Here is a 21,235-nt window from a genome sequence, read left to right on the forward strand (position 1 = left end):
TCCAACTGTTCTGGTTGGGCTCAGCATTTGAAAAACATTTGCTGGTATGCAAGTCTTCTAGATGCTCTGGCATGTTTGTCTCCACTCTGATTGAGGCAACGGTGATTATCTTCAAGCTTTTGGCAGGATCTGAATTTGTGTTTCAAGTCACAAAGGATCATCATTACCTTTATATCAGTGCAACTGTCAGCTTCAGTATATCACAGGGCCCACTGGAAACTTGTCTGCTCCCTCTGGGCATAGTTAAAACTGAAGGAAATTCGGTAACGTGAATCACACGCTGTTTTCTGAATCTCAAGTAGGAGGTCTGAGACGGGATGATTTCAGAACAGGTGATCCTTTTTCACCAGCACTCGTAGGTTGCTTAATTGATGTTTGGTGGTGGCACTCTGATTATACCATAACTTGCACTCTTTGATCCTTCGCCTAAAGATATGCTGGTGACGTTTGTACTGTCCCATCCCTTCTGTTCCTGTTTAGGGGAAAGGCCATTTGCACTAATTGCTGGGGCCTTCTCATTGGATTATGTTTCAAGTCGTAAAAAGCTTGGGTACACGTGAGTCTTCCTTATCTTCCTGCTCCCTCAGTGCCAGTGGTGTGCTCTGGCAGGAGCTGGCTGTGCGGCGGTGTGATGTTCTGCCACCTGCTGCTCTCCTCTATGAAGTGAGGAGCAGTGAACATTAGGATTGCTACACCGAGTCCCATCCCTCTTTTGTTGTGGTATTAATTCCATAAGCTGCTCACGTTTCAGTTTTTCTTACCTATATGTTCTTTTGCTTGCAAGTTGCTGAGCCCTTAAGCACTGTTCGGGCTTATCTTTCAGTCAACAAATTTGCTTCTTTTCAATCAGCTTTACTCTGAATTACCTGCAAAACTTCAGTGCATTTCAAGATCTTTACTTAACCTCTAGTTAAAAACAAAAGAAGCCAGCAGCTTCTGGAGGTTTGTTTTTTTTCTTTGCATGATAATGAAGCATTTTGATATTATTAAGTCTGAATAGTAATGACCCTTTACAAGGAAGAAAACTGAATGATACATGAGCTGATTCCATCTCAGGCAACATGGTGTGATCCAACATCAAATGGAGGTTTTGCAAGTTATGTGGCAGTGTAGGCAGGAATAAGAAGAGAGAAATCATTTGCTATAATGAAATAGGCTCAATATTTTAGTTTTGTATGTTCTTATCAAGAATCTTTTAGCTTTAATGTAGCAATGGGCAGAATTTGTTAGGAAAATATGTCCTAAGTGCTTAGAAGTTGAAGGGACTGTTGTAAAAACTTTTACCCTGGTAATTTTCCCATCAAATCTGTCTGTGATGTGAGAGGGAAGTACAGTTCGTACCTAGCATGGAGACTTTGTGATAGCTCTGTCCTGGCTTTTCTAGTAAACATTTACTAATGATGCTAATTATTAATGTGACTTGCATCTGAGCTACCTCTGAATTTACCTGAAGTTTGAAGAACTTCCATTTAGATGCTACTGGGTAGTTTTACAGGTCCAGCTGTACCTCACTTCATGGAGCTAGTTCAAGAAAACAAATGGTTTAATCTGGTTCCAGGAAACAGGTTTGTCAGGTTCCTGGCTCTTGTCCTGTAGCTTTTCTGAAGATTCTCTAATTTTCCAGCACCCTTTGTGAAGAGCGAGCACCTGCTGTCATATCCCAGTAATTATTCTGCCGGTACGGTCCATAGGGTAATGTTACATCTCTGTTTCTGAGTGTTCTCATGTTTCATGCCAAGGCTGCAGCACTGCAGTGGGGATCTCATGTTGTTTGTTACCCACTTAGGAATCCAAAAGAACTTCTGAGGGTTGGTGTTTTCTGCCCAGAAACATGCCATGGTTGACAACCTTACTTGAAATATCACTTTTGAGTTCAAACTGTCCTTAGTCGTGACAACCGTTCCTTATACAACCATACTTTTGGCAATTCACGGGCACTTTGTATTCTATTACAGAGATTTTTACTGTGTTTTTGTTGTGTAGCAGATTCTTTGAGCAGTGCTTTGCAGAATCAAGTCCATCATTTTGCATGGACTAGATGAACTATCAATTACTTTAGCAACTGTGATTTTTATATTACATATTGATTTGGTATTTTGTTTAGTTAGGGTTGTGTTGATCTATTTTACTCACTTGTATTCCCTAACAGTACTATGGCTTTATAAAGAATAGATATTTGCTACTTCCTTCTGTTCTCTCAGGCTTAAGAGAAGTGTTTAATCGCAGCTTCTATTGTTGGATCTGAATTTGCTTGGTAATGAAGTTACTGCTTTCTTGAGGCATCCACATTTTATTAGCGTGGTGGTTTGTCTTTTAGCTTCAAGCAACAGTAACATTCCAGCAGATCCAAACTACTAGCAGGCATTGGTAGTCTTAATGCTACTGGTTATTAGAATGGAGCAAGGTGTGAGGCTAACTATGCCTGTGCGTTGGCTTATTAATCTGTAACGAAGATTTAGGAAGGCTACTTGTTAAGGCGAGGGTAAGAAGTGGCATGAGGCAGGTGAGGGTGAGAGAACTACAGTGGGGCAGCCATGTGGTAGGTGTCTTCTGTCTCAAGCAATCTGAAGGCAAGAGCAGACTCATGAAGACAAATGAGCTGTTGTACGAACACAAGATTAGTAATAGCAAGTTATAGTAATAGAGGGCGGCATTTGTCACTGCTACAGTTTAATTAGCACTGTTCTGAAAATATTGGAAGTATTATAAGTGAGGATCAACTAACTCCCTGCTTTTCTGGAGAACCAGCCAGTTATTAATGCTTTGACTTACTAATTTAAGAATTTTGTTAAATATTAGTGTAGGAAAACGAATGGTTTATCTTGCCTTGTGATTTGGTAGCTACTTTAAGTTACTGTAGTATAGACAAAATTACTTCATCTTTGAAGTTCTCAGACTGAAGCAGGGTCTTTCAGGGGTTGCATCTGTGTGCACTGTGACTTTCATTGTGTATTACTTCTGCTCTGGTCTTTGGACTGAACAGATGGGCTGGAGAAAGAGTAGGAACTGTATACTGTAGCTATTGAAGCTATTCAGCCGTGATGTTAAGGATGGATAGAAATGCAAAGGTGTGAGTGTGCATGCAGTACATCACTCCCTTTGGCACATACCAAATGAAGGTAACAAAGTATCAACTACTCGATTCTGAAGCTGTTGTCATTCATTTCACTGTGGTCCACAGCTAAAGAACTTGATGATGAAGTCCCAGAATGACTTGAATGAAAGAGGCAAAAATTTTCCATGATTAAATGGATGTTTTTGTTTCCATTTCAGGAAAGCCCCACAGCATTGGCAGCTCCGAGCGGATTCAGCTCTCAGGAATGTACAATGTTCGAAAAGGGAAAATACATTTGCCAGTCAACAGATGGACAAGACGTCAAGCTATCCTTTGTGGAACATGCCTAATTGTCTCATCAGTAAAAGAAAGCCAGACGGGAAAGATGCATGTCCTCCCTCTAATTGGTGGCAAAGTAAGATTTTATTTTTAGTTGTATTATATGCATTTGTTCCCTTAATCCCCATCTCTTATTTTGTGGAGGAGATCACCTTCATTTACCGTGATTCCTAACACCTCTCAAAGGCTTGTTTCTGGGGGAGAAAATCAAGAGTATAGAACTAGTTTTTAATTGCAGTAAGATTCATACTTAATGATTTGGAATGTTTGGATTGAAATGCTAAGGAAAAGTGAGGGGGATACATTCAGCTGCCTTGTGTGCAGTGTTTTATACACATAATAGCGTTTCATATGTATAAAAGTTCACAAAGGATGCGCGAATCTGTATTGTGTATGAAGTTTACCACATCTTTTAATCAGTTTTTTTCCATGTTGTGTTACTCTAAGATCTGAAAATTAGCAGTAACAGCAGTTTTTATTTGTGTTTTGGGTTGGTTTTCTGTTTTTCCATCTTCAGCATTATTAGTGTGGTGATTGAATATAAGCTTGCAGCAGCAAACGCATTCTTCTACAAAAAGCTGAAACTGGCTTTTTGTTTTCTGATGAAATGCATCTGAAACACAGGAGAGTCCAAGGAATTTCTTTTCTTTCCCACTACATCAGTGACCAAGCATTGACATAAGCTGCCCAGAGAAGTTGTAAAGTTTCCTTCTTAGAGATGTTCAGAAGTTGTCTGGTCATGGTGCTGAGCAACCTGCTCTAGGTGGCCCTGCTCGAGCAGGCGATTTGGATGCAATGATTGTCAGAGATCATTTCCACCTTCAACTGTTCTTAGATCTGTGGAACTTTACTGAAGACAGTAAAATACTGTTACTGTTTCAGCCTGAATGTCATTTCAGTGTACTATTATTGGCTTGATTAGCCAAAGTAAGAAGAGAATCATTAGTCTGAAGATGAATTCACACCTGAAATAATGCTGTTTTACTTTGTATACTGTTAAGTTTGATTCTTTGGAGTTACTGGGAGAGAAAAAAAAGCTTCCTGATACAAGATGTGCAGACCGGAGTTGATGCAGTGTATACTAGCAATGTGGACAGTAATAATTTCTATGAGTTCTTTTCTCTGACACTTCCATGATTCTTCAGCTCTTCCATGGAGGTACCAAAGTAGAGACATTTTTTGCCTCTTTTTAGCAGCACTGTGTGAACTCTGGCACTTGTCGGCCTTCTTTTTGTGAGGAAAACATTTTTATTTAGTTTTAAAAAAAAAAAAAAGTGTATTTGCTCAGAAATGCATCACAAAACATAAAGCATGAAGACTTTAAAGCTGAAAGTTGACAGCAAATTTTAAAAGAAAAGTAGAACCAAGCAGAGAAAAAAAATGTACTGAGGGCTTCTGCTGACAAAGCTTGAGTGGAGGATGCTTGGCACAGAACTTGGTGTTTTTTAAATTATTACTCAGAAAATATTCGTTCTAAACCTCATAAATACTCTGCACTTCCTGGTTTGCAAAGGCTTTCCAGAATGCAGTGCTGAGGCACTGAGACCATAAGTTGTGTGGGACTGCGCGTGTGTGGTAGCAGGATGATGTATTCTGGGGTGTTTTTAGCGAGTTGAGAAATGCCAAAGAATTTAATTGGGGTGTAAGAGAAGCATTTGGTTAAGCTTGATTTTAATAATCAAAAGTATAAATTGTGCTCCTTTAGGTTGCATAAAGATTCCACAGTGCTCAGTCTATTAAGATGTCATTCTTGGCAATTTCCTTCTTTATAATGGTTTCTTTACATCTTACGTGCTGTACTGAAGGTAGCAACCAGAAGTAAGGTTGCAGATACATGGGGGAAAGAATTCCCCCCCCAAATAAACACCAAAAAATCAGGTTTTAAGGAAACAATCTCCAGAGAAACCTTAAATGTTGAAAATAGTAGCAACATATTTTATTTCAGTGTTGCCATCCACTATCAGTTCAAACTGGAGTTGTTGCCAAATTTATCTGCCTGCAGCATCTTCAGTTTGCATGTCTTTTTGTCATATGACAAGAGAATATGTGATGTGGCTAGGAATTTTTTTTGACATTTTGTTTGTTTTAGAAGTTTATCTAGTATTCTGGAAAACAGACAAGCAAGCTTAAAGGTTTTGGTTCTGATCTTAGTTCTTGCTTGTGTAGATTGCATGAGTATTTGACAGTTAAGATCCAGCTTAAGTACTTGAGAGGCTTTAGTACAACTCTACTTGAAGAGCTCCTCCTGTATACACATTAATTTTCTCTGGGGTACTCTGTAGAGAGGGTTAGGTTTATTGTTCACTAACGGTTTTATGCCTTTATTGCAGGTGGAAGAAGTGAAAAAGCACCAGCACTGCTTAGCGTTTAGCTCTTCTGGACCTCAAAGCCAGACTTACTACATTTGTTTTGATAACTTCACTGAATATTTACGATGGCTTCGACAAGCATCAAAGGTGAGAACATCAATTCTTGAATGAAAGTTATAGTGTTACCCTCAGTTCTGTCCTCCATACTGCAATGTTGTCTTCTGGGTTCATATTATTATGAACTTGTGCTGCTCTTTGTAGTGCCCAGAGCGTGGAGTTCTATGGGAACTCTTGATAACAGGTAATAGGAACGTGATTTTTTCTGTCTATGCTGACTTCTGTACTGTGATACTATGCAAGTTCTTTTGTTGTGGTTAGCACTCTTTGGTTTTCTAGTGGTTCCTAAACTGTTCATTAGTTACTACTTGATAGGGCTGTTTATGTTCTTTGCTATGTTAAAGCAATTGGGTTTTGTGTAGTACTATTTGGAAATGTTTTTGACACACTAGAAATGTTTGGTCTTTTTAGATTGCAGTGATGAATTTGTCCAGCATATTGCCAGTGGTACAGCCTGAGTTGCATGGGCTTTTTTAAGAGACTTGATTATTTTATCAAGCTTTCTTTTGACCAGTAGTTACTGCACCTCCTAGCGCATGCATCACTTAAATTATCCTTTGTGATTTCTCTGTTTTTAAGTTCTCTAAAGGGCTCTGTTTTGGCATCCCTACTGGGTCTGTTCAGACTCAAGGTACAAATCCCCAGTGCACATTTGCAAGATGGTAAGGTATGGTCTGGCAGATTCTTGAGTTCTTGCTGCTTTGTGATTCTGTCTGGGAGAGTAATGTCCTTTCATCTCTGGAGGCTTTGACATTAGATAAATGAAAGGCAAACCTAATGAGTGAGAAAAAGTAGTGTAAAACAATGAACTTCAGAAGTGGAGATAAATAGCCAGAAAGCCCCTCTGAATTACTGGCAGCATAAGCTCACTCGGTGCCTTGCTGTGCTTCCCTTTTTCTCTCTGGTTCATCCAAATGACTAACAGCATTGGGAAGGTAGCCAGTATGAGAACATATCCCCATGCACTCATGAGATCCTCCTGTTTTTCTTATGTAAGGGTAGAAATAAAATACGCAGTTTGTGTCTTTTCAGACCCTCAGAATTGAGAAAACTATACTTTCTGGTAAAGCACACTTCAAGAAGAAAACGAGGCTTAATTTTCCCCAACCCACCACTCCTCCGTCTCCTCAAAAATGAGACTTAGCTTTCAGGATTCCTGGAGACTGAATGTTGCCACTTCTATTTGCCTTTTTAATGTTTGGGTTTTCTATCCTTAGACTGAAAGACACAAGTATGATTGTATGCAAGACAGTTGTGTGGGAAGCACTGTGCTGTGTAACAGTTCCTGAAGAATAGAAACAGAAAAACTAGTAATGGTGACTTACTCCAACTGATGTTACCCATGCCCAAAAGCTTAATTGTAAGGTTAATCATTCCCAGTCTATGTGCACAAATAAGTTTCATTTTCAGTTTCGTAGTTCAGGCAAACCAAGGCTGTCATGCAGAGGACAAACTAAAATTATATGGGGTAGTCTGCCTCAGGTATTGTGCAAACAAGAGCTCAGAGAAGTTTAAATGCTCTTGCTCACCACGAAAATGCTGTATAAAGTGTTGTATGTCTAAAGGCAAGCAAATTTAGGAGGGAAAATGTGGCTTTCCAATGTACAGCTTCTAGTTGTGTTCTGTGGGTTACACAGCCTCAATTTAAAAGGAGCCTGTATAAAATGCTTGCACTTTTATAAATTCTGAGTCATATCTATGTGAATTTTAAACATAATTGTTGTTTGCTGGCATTAGCTTTCAAACTGACATTCACATTAACTTAGTTACGTTAACTGATAGCTTTTTTGTAGTCCTTCATGCTCCTGATGCATGTTGCTGAAAACAGAGGCTTCTGATACTTGCTTTAATGTAAATTTTAGTACAGAAGAAAGCTAAAATATTTCATTAGAATTTCTCCATTCAGTTTTTAACTATGGAAAAATACTTCATGTTGTCTGTGTACCTCAGAAGAGCCAAATGGTGCTATTTTAACATGTGAATAACAGGCTTAATCTTGAAAGGAGACTTTGCAAAGAATGCTTGCTTTGCAGTCTTTTTCCCCACAGAATATTGGCAGTGTTGACTTTTTAGGAGCATTGCAGAATGAGAGAAGTCTTAGCGTGTCACTTCTACAATAGGTAAATGTATGCTGGAGAAGATTTGAATTTGTGTTTGCGGTGGATTGGGTTTAGCTTAATTAAAAATGAACATCACTCTGGTATAATTTGATTCATTCTGGAAGTCAAATACATCGTAGCCAAGGCAGCTCTGATGCTCGGCCCTGGTACATTTTTGGAAGAGATTTATGAATAAAATTTTTGATTATTTTTCTTGTACGAGTGCTTATCTTGAGGTGAACAGAGCTCTTGCATTTAGAGCTGACTAAAATTATTGCACCAATACTGCCCTAAATATTGAACTTGGTGGCATACTTACTCCAAATAGGTCGCTTTTAGATATGCAGATTTAACCTCAATCAGAATATTTTTAAAAGCTGGAAATGTGGCTTCTTCGTTAATATTGATAGTTTTCTGTACCAGAGTGCATTTTCTTTCCTTTCAGTTTCCAAATACCGGAGTCCTAATTAAGGAAACTCAAAAGGAAAACAACAGCAACAAACTTGGTCCTTTGTGATCTAATATGCTTGCTCTGTTGCCAAACGTTGAAAAATAAGCTTATACAACCGTAGGGGGTACTGAGGATCAAGGGGGGTAGGAGGACATCTTTATGGCTTTAAGGAATTTTATCTGCATAAAGTTGACGTGGTGGTTAACGTGACAGAGAAGAGGTTGTTTTGCTGTGTGAAGTGTAACAGAGTGGTGGAACTTGCAGTTGTGAGCCTTTGTTTTTGGGGTGTCACGGTGTGCTCCCGCTGTATGGCACTTGTAACAGCTACACTCAGTTCAGCATTTTTCAGTGCGTGACATTGCTGTGTGTTGACTACTACATGACTAATGGCATAGATGATTTAGCTAGTGGGAAAAGAATTATCAGTCCTCCATATCCCAAGGCATATAATTAAAAGGAGACATCTACATCTATCTCAGAAATTTAGTATTTCATAGCTGAAGTAAAGGTACAGTGCATGATTCTGTTTTCTTGGAAGCAGCATGCATCCCTGTGCATGCTGAGCTGAGTTATCTGACCCTGCAGTACTTCCCCCACTTCTGCTCTGGAAGGGCAGGAAGTGTGCTGACAGCTTCTTGCAGCAACTATTTCCCACTATAACATTCAGTTCAATGGGGCAGGTAGAAGAAGAGGCAGTGAGAGACAAGGACTGAATAATGCATGGCTGCTTCATGTGAGCTGCCTGTGCATGGCTGCGTGTAATACAGGTAGATGAAGATGTACAGGGGCATGCTGCTGTCCTTTGTCTGACCACAGCTGCATTATGCAGCTGCTGCTGTAGCAATAGCGTGTTTACTGGGGAGTGAGCTGTTGAGTGGGGTGTGTAGATTTGTACCTATACAGAAATAAAAGTCCCCAACACTCCTATTAAAAAAAATAAAATAAATCTAAAACTTGAGAGTTTTCTCCTGTATACCTTTGTATGAACGTTTTCTCCCCTCTGTTACAGTAACCTTTGTCTTTAAGCTTGCAGTGGAAATGTCTGTGTCATTCTGGACAACCGAATCCTGCTGCTAGGATAGAGTGAATCGTGTTGGCAGCGTACATTATATTTTAAAAGCTCTAAAAAGAGCAAGAATAGCAAACTGAAGGAAGCAGGACGTGCTGCCATATTGGCCTTAGTCCTTTCATGTCAGGGTAAGGTATGCTGTGTGTATGTAAATCCATTTGCACTATGAAAAAAAAACCAAATCTCAATTTAATTTATCTTGTACAAATAGTGAAGGAACTTCTAAGCAGTTGTATCCACCTTAAGCTTATACAGAGATGTATCTAAAATAGCCATGCAGGATTCACTCTGTAGTGTTTTTCCCTATGGTCGATCTGCTCTGACTTGCTTCTTCACTCATTCTTCTAGGCAGTTTTTTGTTACAGCAGTTTTCCCTACCTTATTCCTTCATTGCCTTGTCCAGTTATCCTGTTTCTCATGTGTTTCTAGATACTGCAATGAGTTGCACCATCCTTAGAAAATCCTTAATTGCAGGGTTATTACCAAACCTGTTTTCTCTGGAGATGTGTTTGACTGTATAGTCATGATTCTAGTGTACCATGTTTATGTGTATGTCAGGGATGGGTTGGAGGTCAGGGATTTGCTGGTCACTGGATGGGTGACTCTGCAGGAGCTGGCTTGATATGCTAGCAGTGCTTGGAGGTTTGGAAATGAATCTCTATTAGCGTATGACCTAAGAGTGAGTAGTGTGGTGTAATTCCAACATCAGTGGCATCTTCTAAAAATAACCTTTCATCAATCCAAGGCTCTTGAAAAAGGATTTATTTGAGAACAGCAGCTATCTAGTTTTTTTCAAATTTGCAAGATATAAGAGGTATCGGCAGCCTGTTTGTAACTGATTCACTATCTAGTACAGGAAAGAAGATCCCTGAAAGATTTTCTCATTTTTCATTGTGGGGAGGTTTTCTGTTTGTTTTGGTGTGGTCTTCTTTGCTTTATGTTTTTCCTTTCTTACAGGAAATGTGGTGACTCTAAGTTTGGAAAAAGGAAACCATTTTTCCCCTCTAATACCATAAAATGACAATACTGAGATAATGCCTTCTCTAAAAATAGATCCCTAAAAATAAAATCACGGCTTCCTTTTAACAGTGATTGCAAGGATTCTAGCATAAACAAACCTCTGCCTTTGTATGGAACTTGACTTCCTTTTTTGTGTATGTGTGAAAACTTCAATAATTGGGACCTTTGTTCTGCAGTGATATCTGCGCATTCTGACTATGGGTGGCCTCTTGTTGACTTGCATTGAAAACAACATGAGGCAAAACAAATTTCAGGCCAGTTTTGTTTCTCTTTGGATTATAACGCTTGAAAGTATTCTTCCTTCTCCTCTTTCCCTGCAAAACCCGTCCTTTCATGCCTTTTGTTGTTAGAGGCCAATTGATGCTTTGGAAGTTAACTTCTGTTCGTTGTAGTGTCTCTTCTAATAGTTCAGGAGGGAAGCTTTGTAGTTTGCTGTTTGTTTCTCCTTTTAAAAACAGTTTAGCTGGCTCCGAGTGGCGTAAGTTTTGACCAAGCCTTTTCTTTTAGTTTCTGTGCTAGTCACACTTCAGCTTCACTTCTTTTTTTTTTTTTTTCTTGCTGAAATTTTGGGTTTATAATCCTTATTGCTGCCTTCAGTAAAGAGCAGCTATTGAAATAATGTGCCAAGAGTGAGAATGGAGAACTAGTTATCACCCACACATCTGGAATAGCTTTCAAGCAATGATTCTTGAAGCCTCTAAATCAGCTTCTGATATTGAAGCTGAATTTATTCAATTCCTGCTTTTATGTGGGAAAGCATACAGATTCCAGCTAGAAGCTGTATGAAGTGTTGCAAATGTTACCTTTTAAGCTGAGTTCAATGCGGGAGAACCCCAAAGTGTTTTCAGTAGCCTTTGGTGCTAGGAACTGAGCAGAAAAAGTGTAACTCTGCTCTTAATGAAGCCCAGGGGACCTAAGTGTCTGTGGTGAACAGATCCCACTCCCTGTGGTGGGAGGCTGCAGGGACCAGCATACTGCACTGCACTTCAGGTATGTATAAGAAAGGTTATATCTGAGTCAGTCGTGAAATTGAATGGCTGAGAACCTTTCTAACCCATATAGTAAGGGGGAGAAAGAAAGAAAAAGATTAGTTAAAACTAATTTTAGGGATGTTAGGCCTCTTCTTTCTATGGCTGAGGGAGAAGGAACAAGGTCTTCAACAAGAGGAATTTAGTTCTGGAAACCAGTTTTAGGCCCCAGACCAGCAGAACAATCAGAACTTACCAGGTTCTGATTCTTAACCTGGGTCATTGGCTTTTGTATCTGTGTGATTTCTTCTGGGCTTCCATCATACAGGGTGAAGGAGTACAACTTCTGCTTTGCTACCTGCACACATCTTACCCCCAACCCCCATTTCACACGGTTGTGCGTTACTACTGTCTTCATTGGGATTCCTACAGCTTTTTATAACGTCCTCAAGTCAAAATAAGCCGTTTCTGGATGCTGTATATGTCTTCCTTTAGAACTAAAGAGAGGAGAGCAGGGCAAGCAGAACAACCTTTGTGTCCCTGAGCCTCATCAAGACGAAGTGTTTGCTGGAGGTTTCTGTCTGTATCGCTGCACAGCCCATGAGCCTGACCTATGGAAGACAGAGGGGTTGAGAAGTGGTGGTGACTGCCTGTGGACAATATGACACGTGTGCCTGTTGCCACCACTGGTTTCAGTAGGCAGTTCCTGCTCTTACCTGTGCCTGTACATTTTCTAAACGGCTGAGGTGTTTTCAAGCCTCTGCAAAGTTCTGTTTTCTCTTTTCAAGGCCCGTAGCTTTGGTCAGTACACATCTATTTTCATGTCAGTAGGAAAACATAATGGAGAGGCCAGAAAAGCACTGAACTTTTCACCCCTTGGACTGCCTCTGTTTGTAGAGTTGTCATTTAAAAAACACAAATGTAAGGCTTTAAAGTAACAGAAAACCCTTCCTATTTCTTTTCTTTCCTCTTCCATTGAAGTTCTTGGCAGCCTGCACACTTTCTCAGCTCTTGAGGGTGGAGCAGGAGCCCTGTGACTTGCTCTGAAGGCCCCACTACTGTATGGGGCTGTGACACTGGAACAGGGAGGAGAGGAGGGTTAGGATTTGAAATAAGCCTGGTTTGGAGGAGAGCTTTCGTGCTCTAAGTGGCTAGTTTAGACATTTCAAGTGTATGTATCACTGTTTAGTTAATCTTTATGTGTACTTTGGTGGGATGTGATGGTTATCAAGCTGTTTAAAAACAAATCCTAGAGGAGAAAAATTATACTACTTCTCTATTAGCATGTCTACAGCAGGTGTAATTTAACATATCTTTGTTCAAATAGAGAATTTGGCTGCCTTCACAGTGTGGGCTGTTTAGTTATTTTAATTGTCTTCTGTTGAAGTCCTAAATAGTAATTTCTTATCTGAATAGAGCTGTGGGGAATGGGCTGAGGGTAAACAGGAAAAAGATATAATTACATTTGTTTGAATTCACTCTGCAGGTCACACCAAAAGATGGTCTTGTGTAAACAAAGCTTGTGTTTGTCCATACAGCTGGGCTCAGCTGTGTCCATTGCTGACATCCATTGTCAGCGACAGATCATTTCTGGGATATTGCCAAGGCTTTAAAACAAAGACTGTAATCAGACTTGTTGCACAGCTTGGTGACAGAGGTGCTATTATACTGCTGGACAAAGGAAAGCACTTCTTGAGCCCAGTGGAGTCAGAATAGGCAAGAATATGGATTGATGCAAGTATTTGGGGTTTTATAGCTATCTACTGAAGAGTCACAGTGAACCCATAGGTAGGCCATGTGCAGGGGCAGAGTTCTCCAGCAGTATTAGTTGTAGTGGTATTTACAGAATAAAGCTGCATTTTATTGCTACCACAGAAAAAGTTGTCATAACAGCAATTTGATATTTGCAGCTTGTAGATACAAGGCTCTCTCACGTGTACTACAGTTCTATACCACTTCTCACTTCTCGGATACTGCATTTCAGTGTGCTGTACACACCTGGAGATTGAAAAAAACCTAAAAAACTTAAGATGCTGCAGACCCAGGGCTGTGTAGATGAGTTTTATTTGGTGGCCATACTGTGCTGCAGTTCCTCTGGTATTAAAATGGAAGACTTCACAACGAAATGACTGACTGTAAAGTGTTTAAAAATCAGATTTGGGAAGTGAGGAGGAGCTGTGTATTTTATCATGTTTCATTGTATTTCTGATGATTAAAAATCCAATAAAACTGATACTACAGAAGTACAGATCTTGCTTTGTGTTGGAGCTGCACTGTTGTGAAGCTGTTTCACGTCTTCTCTGGCAAAGATAGTGAGTGAGACTGTGTCATACCATCATGGAGAATGTCATTGCCCCAACCTGTCCCTCCATTTCTTTCTACAGTAAATGTGATAGGGATGTCATGTGAAAGCAGGTGTCAGGGATGTGTGCACATTTGGATGTGATTAAAGACGTTCGAGAGGGATTTGTCTGAGCAATGGCTTCATCCTGTTTGGGGAGATAGACACACACACACACACACACACACACGCTCTCATAGGATCATTAAGTCTGTATTAAGTCTGTAAGACCTCCAGCATCATCTAGTCCAACCATGAGAGAGCTGAAGGTTGCATCAGATCCTGTGTCAAAGACCTTTACTTCATTTTAATTTAGATTAGGAGAAAATAATTGCCTTTGCATTTGGTTTCCTATCAAGTGTTTAGAACAGTTTTATTTTTCTTCGGAAGCATTTTAAAATGAAACGCCTAACAAACTATAGTGAGAGCTTAATATTTGTTCCACATCTATTTGGAAAGCACTTCTGTCAAGTCTTGTTACCGCACTGGCTCTTCAGTATTTTTGTTGGAGCCCAGACTTGTTGAACCCAACCCAAATAACTTGTTGGGATATTTTATAACAATGGAATGTCTTGTTTTCTTCTCTTCTCTTAGAAACCCTCCTTGCTGCAGATCATGTCTCTTCCTCAGCATATGTTTTATTCTTTGCCTATGAGAGGGGTATTCCAGTCAGATTTCTTACCCTTTATCACTGTAATTCTGCAGTGATTTCCCTACAATGAGTAGGAGAAAGCCAGTGCTTTGTTTAAAAAGCTGTCATGTGTTAGAAGAACTATTTGCTCCTAATAAACAACAGCAAACAAATGCATGAGCAGCCTTACTGCATTTAAATGTGTTGAAATGCAAGATTGAAATATCCCCTTATTCAGAGCTTCAATATTCAACTTCAAAACAACTGATGAAATTTTCTGGTGAATGAGAGGTTGTTCTTTGCCACTCTTCTTTGTTTTTCATCTTTTTCCTCTGTTCTCTAGGAATTTGTTACAGAGCACTATTGAATAACAAAAAGAGAAAAGACTTTATCTCTGCCTATGAGAATAACTGTTTATTTATGTTCGTGTTCCTTGTAATGATTCAGAAGATGATTCTTAGAGTACTGTTTTGCTAACAGCAACAAAAGAAGACTTCAATAAAATTACAGCCAATTCCAAAACTAACTCTGCTTAAAATGCGCTTTCAACATTCAGAGTTATCTGTGGAAGAGCCTTTGTACAATTTATCAGTGGCATGATTAATGAAATTCTTTGTACATCAGAGTGGTTGCTTTTAAAAACAAACAAAACCAACATAAAAAGCCAAACAAATGAGATGTTACTTATAAAAACAATTACTTTTATCAGATATATATATTTTTTTTTTTCCACAGGAAAAGTATTTGCATCCCTTCTTGAGACCACAGTAGAATGTGGAGTTTTTGGCTCACTTTGAGTTATGAGTTCTGGAACTTTAAAATGTTTTGGACTGACAGGCCTTGCTAAGTACTGCTGGGTTGCTTATTGCTATTCGTATCACATTCCAAACAAGTAGTTGGAGCAACAGGATGTGTAAGCATTACACGTGAAATGACACATTCTCCTTGGAGTTTAATGAATCTCAGTGCTTTTTTCATCAGTAGAGTTTTCTATGTGATGAGAAGTGCACTGTGCTGGGAAGGTTCTGGCACCATAAATAGGTGGAATACCTACCTTTCGGAAATGACTGCTGAGGAATAGATTATGAATTATTTTTTTTCTGATACTGTGTGAGAAGGAAATAGTAGCGACAATGACAAAAGGACTGAACTAATTGAGTAGCAAAAATTGAAGCATTTTGATGGATGTTGGAGGACTGGGTTATTAGAGGAAAAACACTGCACCGTCTGTTCCTCTTGAAGCTCATGGCTGTGTGTTTGTAATAGAGCCCACTTATCCTCGGGCTTGTGTAGCTTTCATTAGAAAGGAGGGAATGAAAAGGAAGAAAAAAAAAGTCCTTGGCCTCCCTTTCAGTGGCAAGCTACTTCACTTATGCCAGCAAAATATAATCTGTCTCTGTTCAGGATCCTTTGTGGAAAGGGCTGTGTCTCTGCCCAGAAGATTAGATTATATCTCCTTGGTTGGAGTTTGGAGACTCTTATAAACTGCCACTGGGCTTTGTTTGTGAAGGCTTTTTGGTTTATTTTTCTTTCTGGCCCTTAGATGTGTTTGTACTTCTCCACTCATAACATGTGAGGCCAATCAAAGTGCCAGTGGCAAAAATGATTGCATTGCTTGCAGAGAGTGGCCAACAGAGCACATCACTGCTTGAGCACTATTTGTGCAGCCCCAGAAATGTAAGATGTTGGTAAAGTTGTTTGCATTTTCTCCTTTAATCTAGGCCATGTCTGCTACAAACGTGTCTTTCTTTGTTCCTGCTCTTGATCCCATCTCCTTGCTCACCATCCTCACTGTGCTGTATCTCAGTGAGGTGTGGTGCTTTGTGACACAGGCAACTCCATAACTCTTCAATGAGACTGTATGAGAGCATTTATTAATACACTCTTCAGCGTTGTGGAATAATGCTAGCCTTATGTAACTCTAGGTGCCTGATTTCTGTGGCCTCTGTAGACTTTGTCTTATCTTCTCCTTTCTGGAGAAGCATGTTGTGTTCACAGATCTATTTTATCAATTACCCTTGGCAGTTTTCCAATGCAATGAAAAGAGCTTGGTGCTTCGCTGCTGTTCTGATTTTGTTTTTTCAGTAAGATATAGACGTTATAACTACTTCTGCTCTTTGTTGTCAGTTGTCAACCCTTGAAACTGGGATATGATGGTGATATTCTGCCTCAGTGTTCTGACCAGCGGTGTTATAACAGAGAGGACTTGTGCACTATTTTTCCTGCTGTTACTTGTCAAATATCTTGGTTATTTTTAAAATTTATTATTATTATTATTATTATTTTGTCATAGAGTATCCCACTTCATTGATGAAAATGGATTAATTTTCAATATTAGTTTGACAAAGCTTTGCACTGTCCCCCTGCGGGCCATCTGTGGACCTGATTTTAGTACTCAGGTGAAGCAAGACTGTGGATCAAGCTGCAGCAGTGACATTAGCTGCATTGAATTAGCTGACACTGACATGGGCTGCAATTTAAAAACAGTTTATCTTGTTCTAGTAGAGGTGAAGGAAATGTTTTTGTTTTATTATGGTATTAATGTATTGGTATACCTCTTGACTTCCAGGTTGCATCACAGCGCATAAGCTCAGTGGATCTTTCATGCTGCAGCTTGGAGCATCTGCCTGCCAACTTGTTTTATAGCCAAGACCTCACTCATCTCAATTTAAAGCAGAACTTCCTGAAGCTAAACCCTAGCCCATCAGCAAGCAGAGCACTTAGTGAATTACAAAGGTAAAGTCTACTGGTTCTACTGGTTTTTATTTGCCCTTGGAGCCAAGTGACCACTGGCAAGAACTTTCCTTAAGTGATGCTGGTTTAATAATAAGTACCTCCTCCTTTATAGGAATGATCAGGTTGTAGGGCTTGGGAAATCAGTGAACTTTGTGTGCTAGCTAGAAGTAGATCAAATTTAATGAGAAACTTAGTGTTTGCCTTCTTTTCTGGAAGCCATTTTCAATCTAAAATGCAGTTTCAGACTGAATTGTTTTATACGTAACCTGCTGAGGCCAGACTGTAATCCTTGAATCTGTTACTTGCGTGAGAGAATGAGTTGGTGAGTTTCTCAACAGCAACATCCTAGGTGGGGACAAGGCTGTGTGTGACTTCACTTCTGAGTTTTTGTTATCTCTCAAGCTAAGAAAGTCTTGATGGAAGATTTAATAAGTTCAGCCAGATTCCTGTCATCTTTTTTCTCTGCTCAACTGTAATTTTTCTTCCCTAGTAACAGTGACCTTCCAGGTGTTCTTTCCACTGCAGCTCACCAAGAATGTAACAAATTGAAAGATAAGATAACAGCGTTATCAGTGATGTGAATGATTTAATGTGTGTCTCAGAATTGTGGAACCAGCAGGCTTTCTGTATTCAGAAAGATAAATTTTCCATCCTCAATATAAACCTGTGATTTTAATTTCAGTGGTAACTGAATTGCAGAGTACATCAGAATTATATTTGTAGATATAGACAGTTCAAGTGCATGTTTTAAACCTAATTTCTAAATCCCTTCCTCTTTGAAAAAGAACCCCAAAAATTCAAGATGAATTATGCTGACTTTTGTATTTTGTGTAGTTCCAGTTTTCTTCTGGAAAATACAAACAAAATAATTGGCATGATGGAAGATGAATGAACCCCACAGGTTTACTTCACAAAGCAGGCAGTGCTTCCACGAGTTTGTGAACAGTTTGAAAGGAATACTGGATTAAGTGTTCTGTGAATATTGAATATGAATATCCAAATATGGAAATTCCACTCCAAAAGTGGAAATTTTAGCACAAATCAGATGATGAATATACGCAATTAATGAATGTTGTAATTTTTAACATTTGTCTTCTCCAAATATTACAAAGTGTGTAGGAGATACTTAAATATTTTTGTCTGCGTGCAGCTAATTCTGTCTGGGATTAGCATTTATAAATAATGTGATGGATGATGTTTTGTCTGTTTAATATTCTCTTAGTGCTGCAATTTTAGAAATAGCAAAAAAGTATTGCAGAAAGTCAGCATTAGTAAACAATTACGATTTTCATCACTAATGTGGGTTCAAATGTGCATGGGAGAAAGATTTCAGTTAACAGAGTAAAACTGTCTTATTTTCTGAGATTTTACTTAAGGAGGATCTGGAGAAGTTGACAATTTATTGCCAGTTGTATGACTTCTTTTTCTTCATCCAATTTAATACAATTTTCAAAACTTTTGCGGGCTATATGGGTTAGAAGTTGATCGGATAAACCAAAAGTTGTTTTTATTCACTTATGTTCCTTCAAACTACTGCAAAGCAACTATAAAACCTAGGGTTAGGGTTTACATACGATGGATAGGAGGAATTTTATAGTTGAGAAATTCCGAGATTTAAGTACTTAGAAGTTAAAGATGTGTTCTGTGATAGTATGTGTGAAGTGTCCTATATGACTCCCTGGTCACCAATTTGGAGAAAAATTGATTTGATGTATAGACTGCTCACTGAATAAAGAGTTGACCGGATGGTCATGCTCAGTTGTGGTCAGTGGCTCAGTGTCCAAGTAGAGACTGGTGGTGAATGACATCCCTCAGGGGTTGATGTTGGGACTAGAACCATTTAACATCTTTGTAAGCAATATGGACAGTGGGATCAAGTGTAGCCTCAACAGGTTTGCAGACAACGCCAAGCTGAGTGCAATTGGACACTGTACAGAGAAAGGATACCATCCAGAGGGACTTGGACAGGCTTGAGAGGTGGGCCCATGCCAACCTCATGAAGTACAACAAGGTCAAGTTCAAGGTCATGTTCATGGGTAGGAGCAATTCCAAGCACAGATACAGTCTGGGCAGATAATAGCTTGAGGGCAGCCCTGAGGAGAAGGATTTGGGGTTGTTGGTTGATAAAAGACTCAACATGAGCAGGCAACATGCGCTTGCAGCCCAGAAGGCCAACTGTATCCTGGGTCATGTTAAGAGAAGCATGACCAGCAGGTTGAGGGAGGTTACTCTTGCCCTGCCAGGCAGGCGGGTTGGAGCTTTGTGATCCTTGAGCTCCCTTCCAGCCTGGGTCATTTGGTGATTCTGTGACTCTGCTCCTCTACTCTGCTCTTATGAGACCCCTAATTGTAATACTGCATCCAGTTCTGGAGCCCCCGGCGCAAGGACACTGATCTGTTGGAGCAGGTTCAGAGGAGGACCACAGAGATGATCAGAGTGCTGGAGCACCTCTCCTGTGGGTGCAGGCTGAGAAAGTTGGGTCTCTTCAGGCTAAAGTAGTGAGAACTCTAGAGCAGCCTTCCAGTACTTGAAGTGGGCCTACAGAAAAGCTGGAGAGGGACTTCTTATCAGGGTGTGTAGCAACAGGACGAGTAGAAATGGTTTTAAACTGGAAGGGGGTAGATTGAGACAGATTTAGACTAGATATTAGGAAGAAATTCTTTGCGGTGAAGGTGATGAGACACTGGAACAGTTTGCGCAGCAAGGTTGTGTGTGACCCCTCACTGAAGGCATAAAAGGCCAGGCTTGATGGGGCTTTGCACAACCTGGTCCAGAGGGAGGTGGGTGTCCCTGCCTATAGCAGGGGGTTGGAACTGGGTGATCTGAAAGGTCCCTTCTGACACAAAATGTTCTATGGTTCTATGAATAGCCTTGTAGTCAAAATAAACCATAAATCCCTTTGGGCTTTTAGCCACAGTACACCACAGGTGGAACAACTGGAGGCATTATGTTGTCACAAATTCTACAACTTGCATTATTGTAGTATCAGTTAATGGTTAAAATATACCATAAAATTGAGACTTGTGTACACTGTTTCCAGACTTCTTTCTTATCTACAATCAAACTTCACCTCTTTTTTCTTGAAATGCATACAGTTTGGGATTATTAGTTTTGGAGAGGCTTGAAGTAAATGAATAAACCATAGTCTTTGTTTACTGATGCTTTGTTTCAGTGGGCCGGGCACACTGTATATATAATTGTTTCAGTCAGCGCAATTGAGGGGGAAAAAAAGCTGTTTGCACCGAAAACACTGTTTGCTTGTCAATATTGAAGAGGAAGTTGTATGTGGATCTTTAATCCTGTCATGCTGCAGGGCTGATGTAAGGGAAGCAAGCAAACAAAAAGCAGTGAGGAGGGAGAAAATGTAGTTAGTCACGAAGTGTGCTTTAATAGTAAGGAAAACAATGCTTGATAGTTTTATCTGAAGAACAATTATTCCAACTGCGGTTGTTAGTAAATGATTATGTGGATTTTTTTTATCTCAAAATCAGTTGGTATTTTTCTTTCCCAGAGCCCCTTCAGAAATTGTCTGTCTTCTCAGCTGGAATTGTTCTGGGCTAGTGGCAGGAATATCAAGTTGATTCCTTAGTTATGAGAAGACTAAAGGACCTTGGATATTCATACAAGTGTCTCTGAAATTCCTCCTGACTTCCAACTGAAAGGTAGCAGCTTTTAGTCTGGAAGCAGTGAACTCCTTAGTAGTCGTAGGATTAAAAATAGGTGGAACTAACAAGCATGCTGTAAAATCACGTTTTTTAAAATAATGTATTGCAAATATAGAAATTGCAGTTGTTAACCAGATTCAATTCAGTGGAACTGTTAAGCTAAAAATGGTCGTATCTCTTTAAATAACACATCAGAAAAATAGTAAGTGTATGGAATCCAGCTATGCTGCACTGTGCCAATCTGACTTATCTATTGTTTTTCGATATGGCTTCCAAAGTGAGGCTTTTCTTGTCATGAGTTTCAACATGCACATATTTAGAGGTATCATGTAATAACTTATTAGGATAATGCTTATTTTCTAATAGCTGCTGCACTTGCTTGTTAACAACAGATAGTGTGAAGAGTTGATTCCTTGCTTTAGCTATAAAGACTTG

At 39.6% G+C, this 21,235-nt stretch overlaps 1 protein-coding gene across 1 annotated transcript in view; it reads left to right on the top strand.

Moving 5' to 3' along the window:
• PHLPP1 (PH domain and leucine rich repeat protein phosphatase 1) overlaps window positions 1-21,235 on the top strand; it is a 123,726-nt gene that overhangs the window by 63,455 nt on the left and 39,036 nt on the right. The window contains exons 2-4 of the mRNA XM_015854511.2: window positions 3,274-3,470; window positions 5,725-5,850; window positions 16,969-17,135. Of these exons, the coding sequence (XP_015709997.2) occupies window positions 3,274-3,470; window positions 5,725-5,850; window positions 16,969-17,135 (490 nt within the window). The remainder of the gene's footprint in view (window positions 1-3,273; window positions 3,471-5,724; window positions 5,851-16,968; window positions 17,136-21,235) is intronic.

This window comes from Coturnix japonica, chromosome 2 (assembly GCF_001577835.2).
Source record: "Coturnix japonica isolate 7356 chromosome 2, Coturnix japonica 2.1, whole genome shotgun sequence".
Lineage (NCBI taxonomy): Eukaryota > Metazoa > Chordata > Aves > Galliformes > Phasianidae > Coturnix > Coturnix japonica.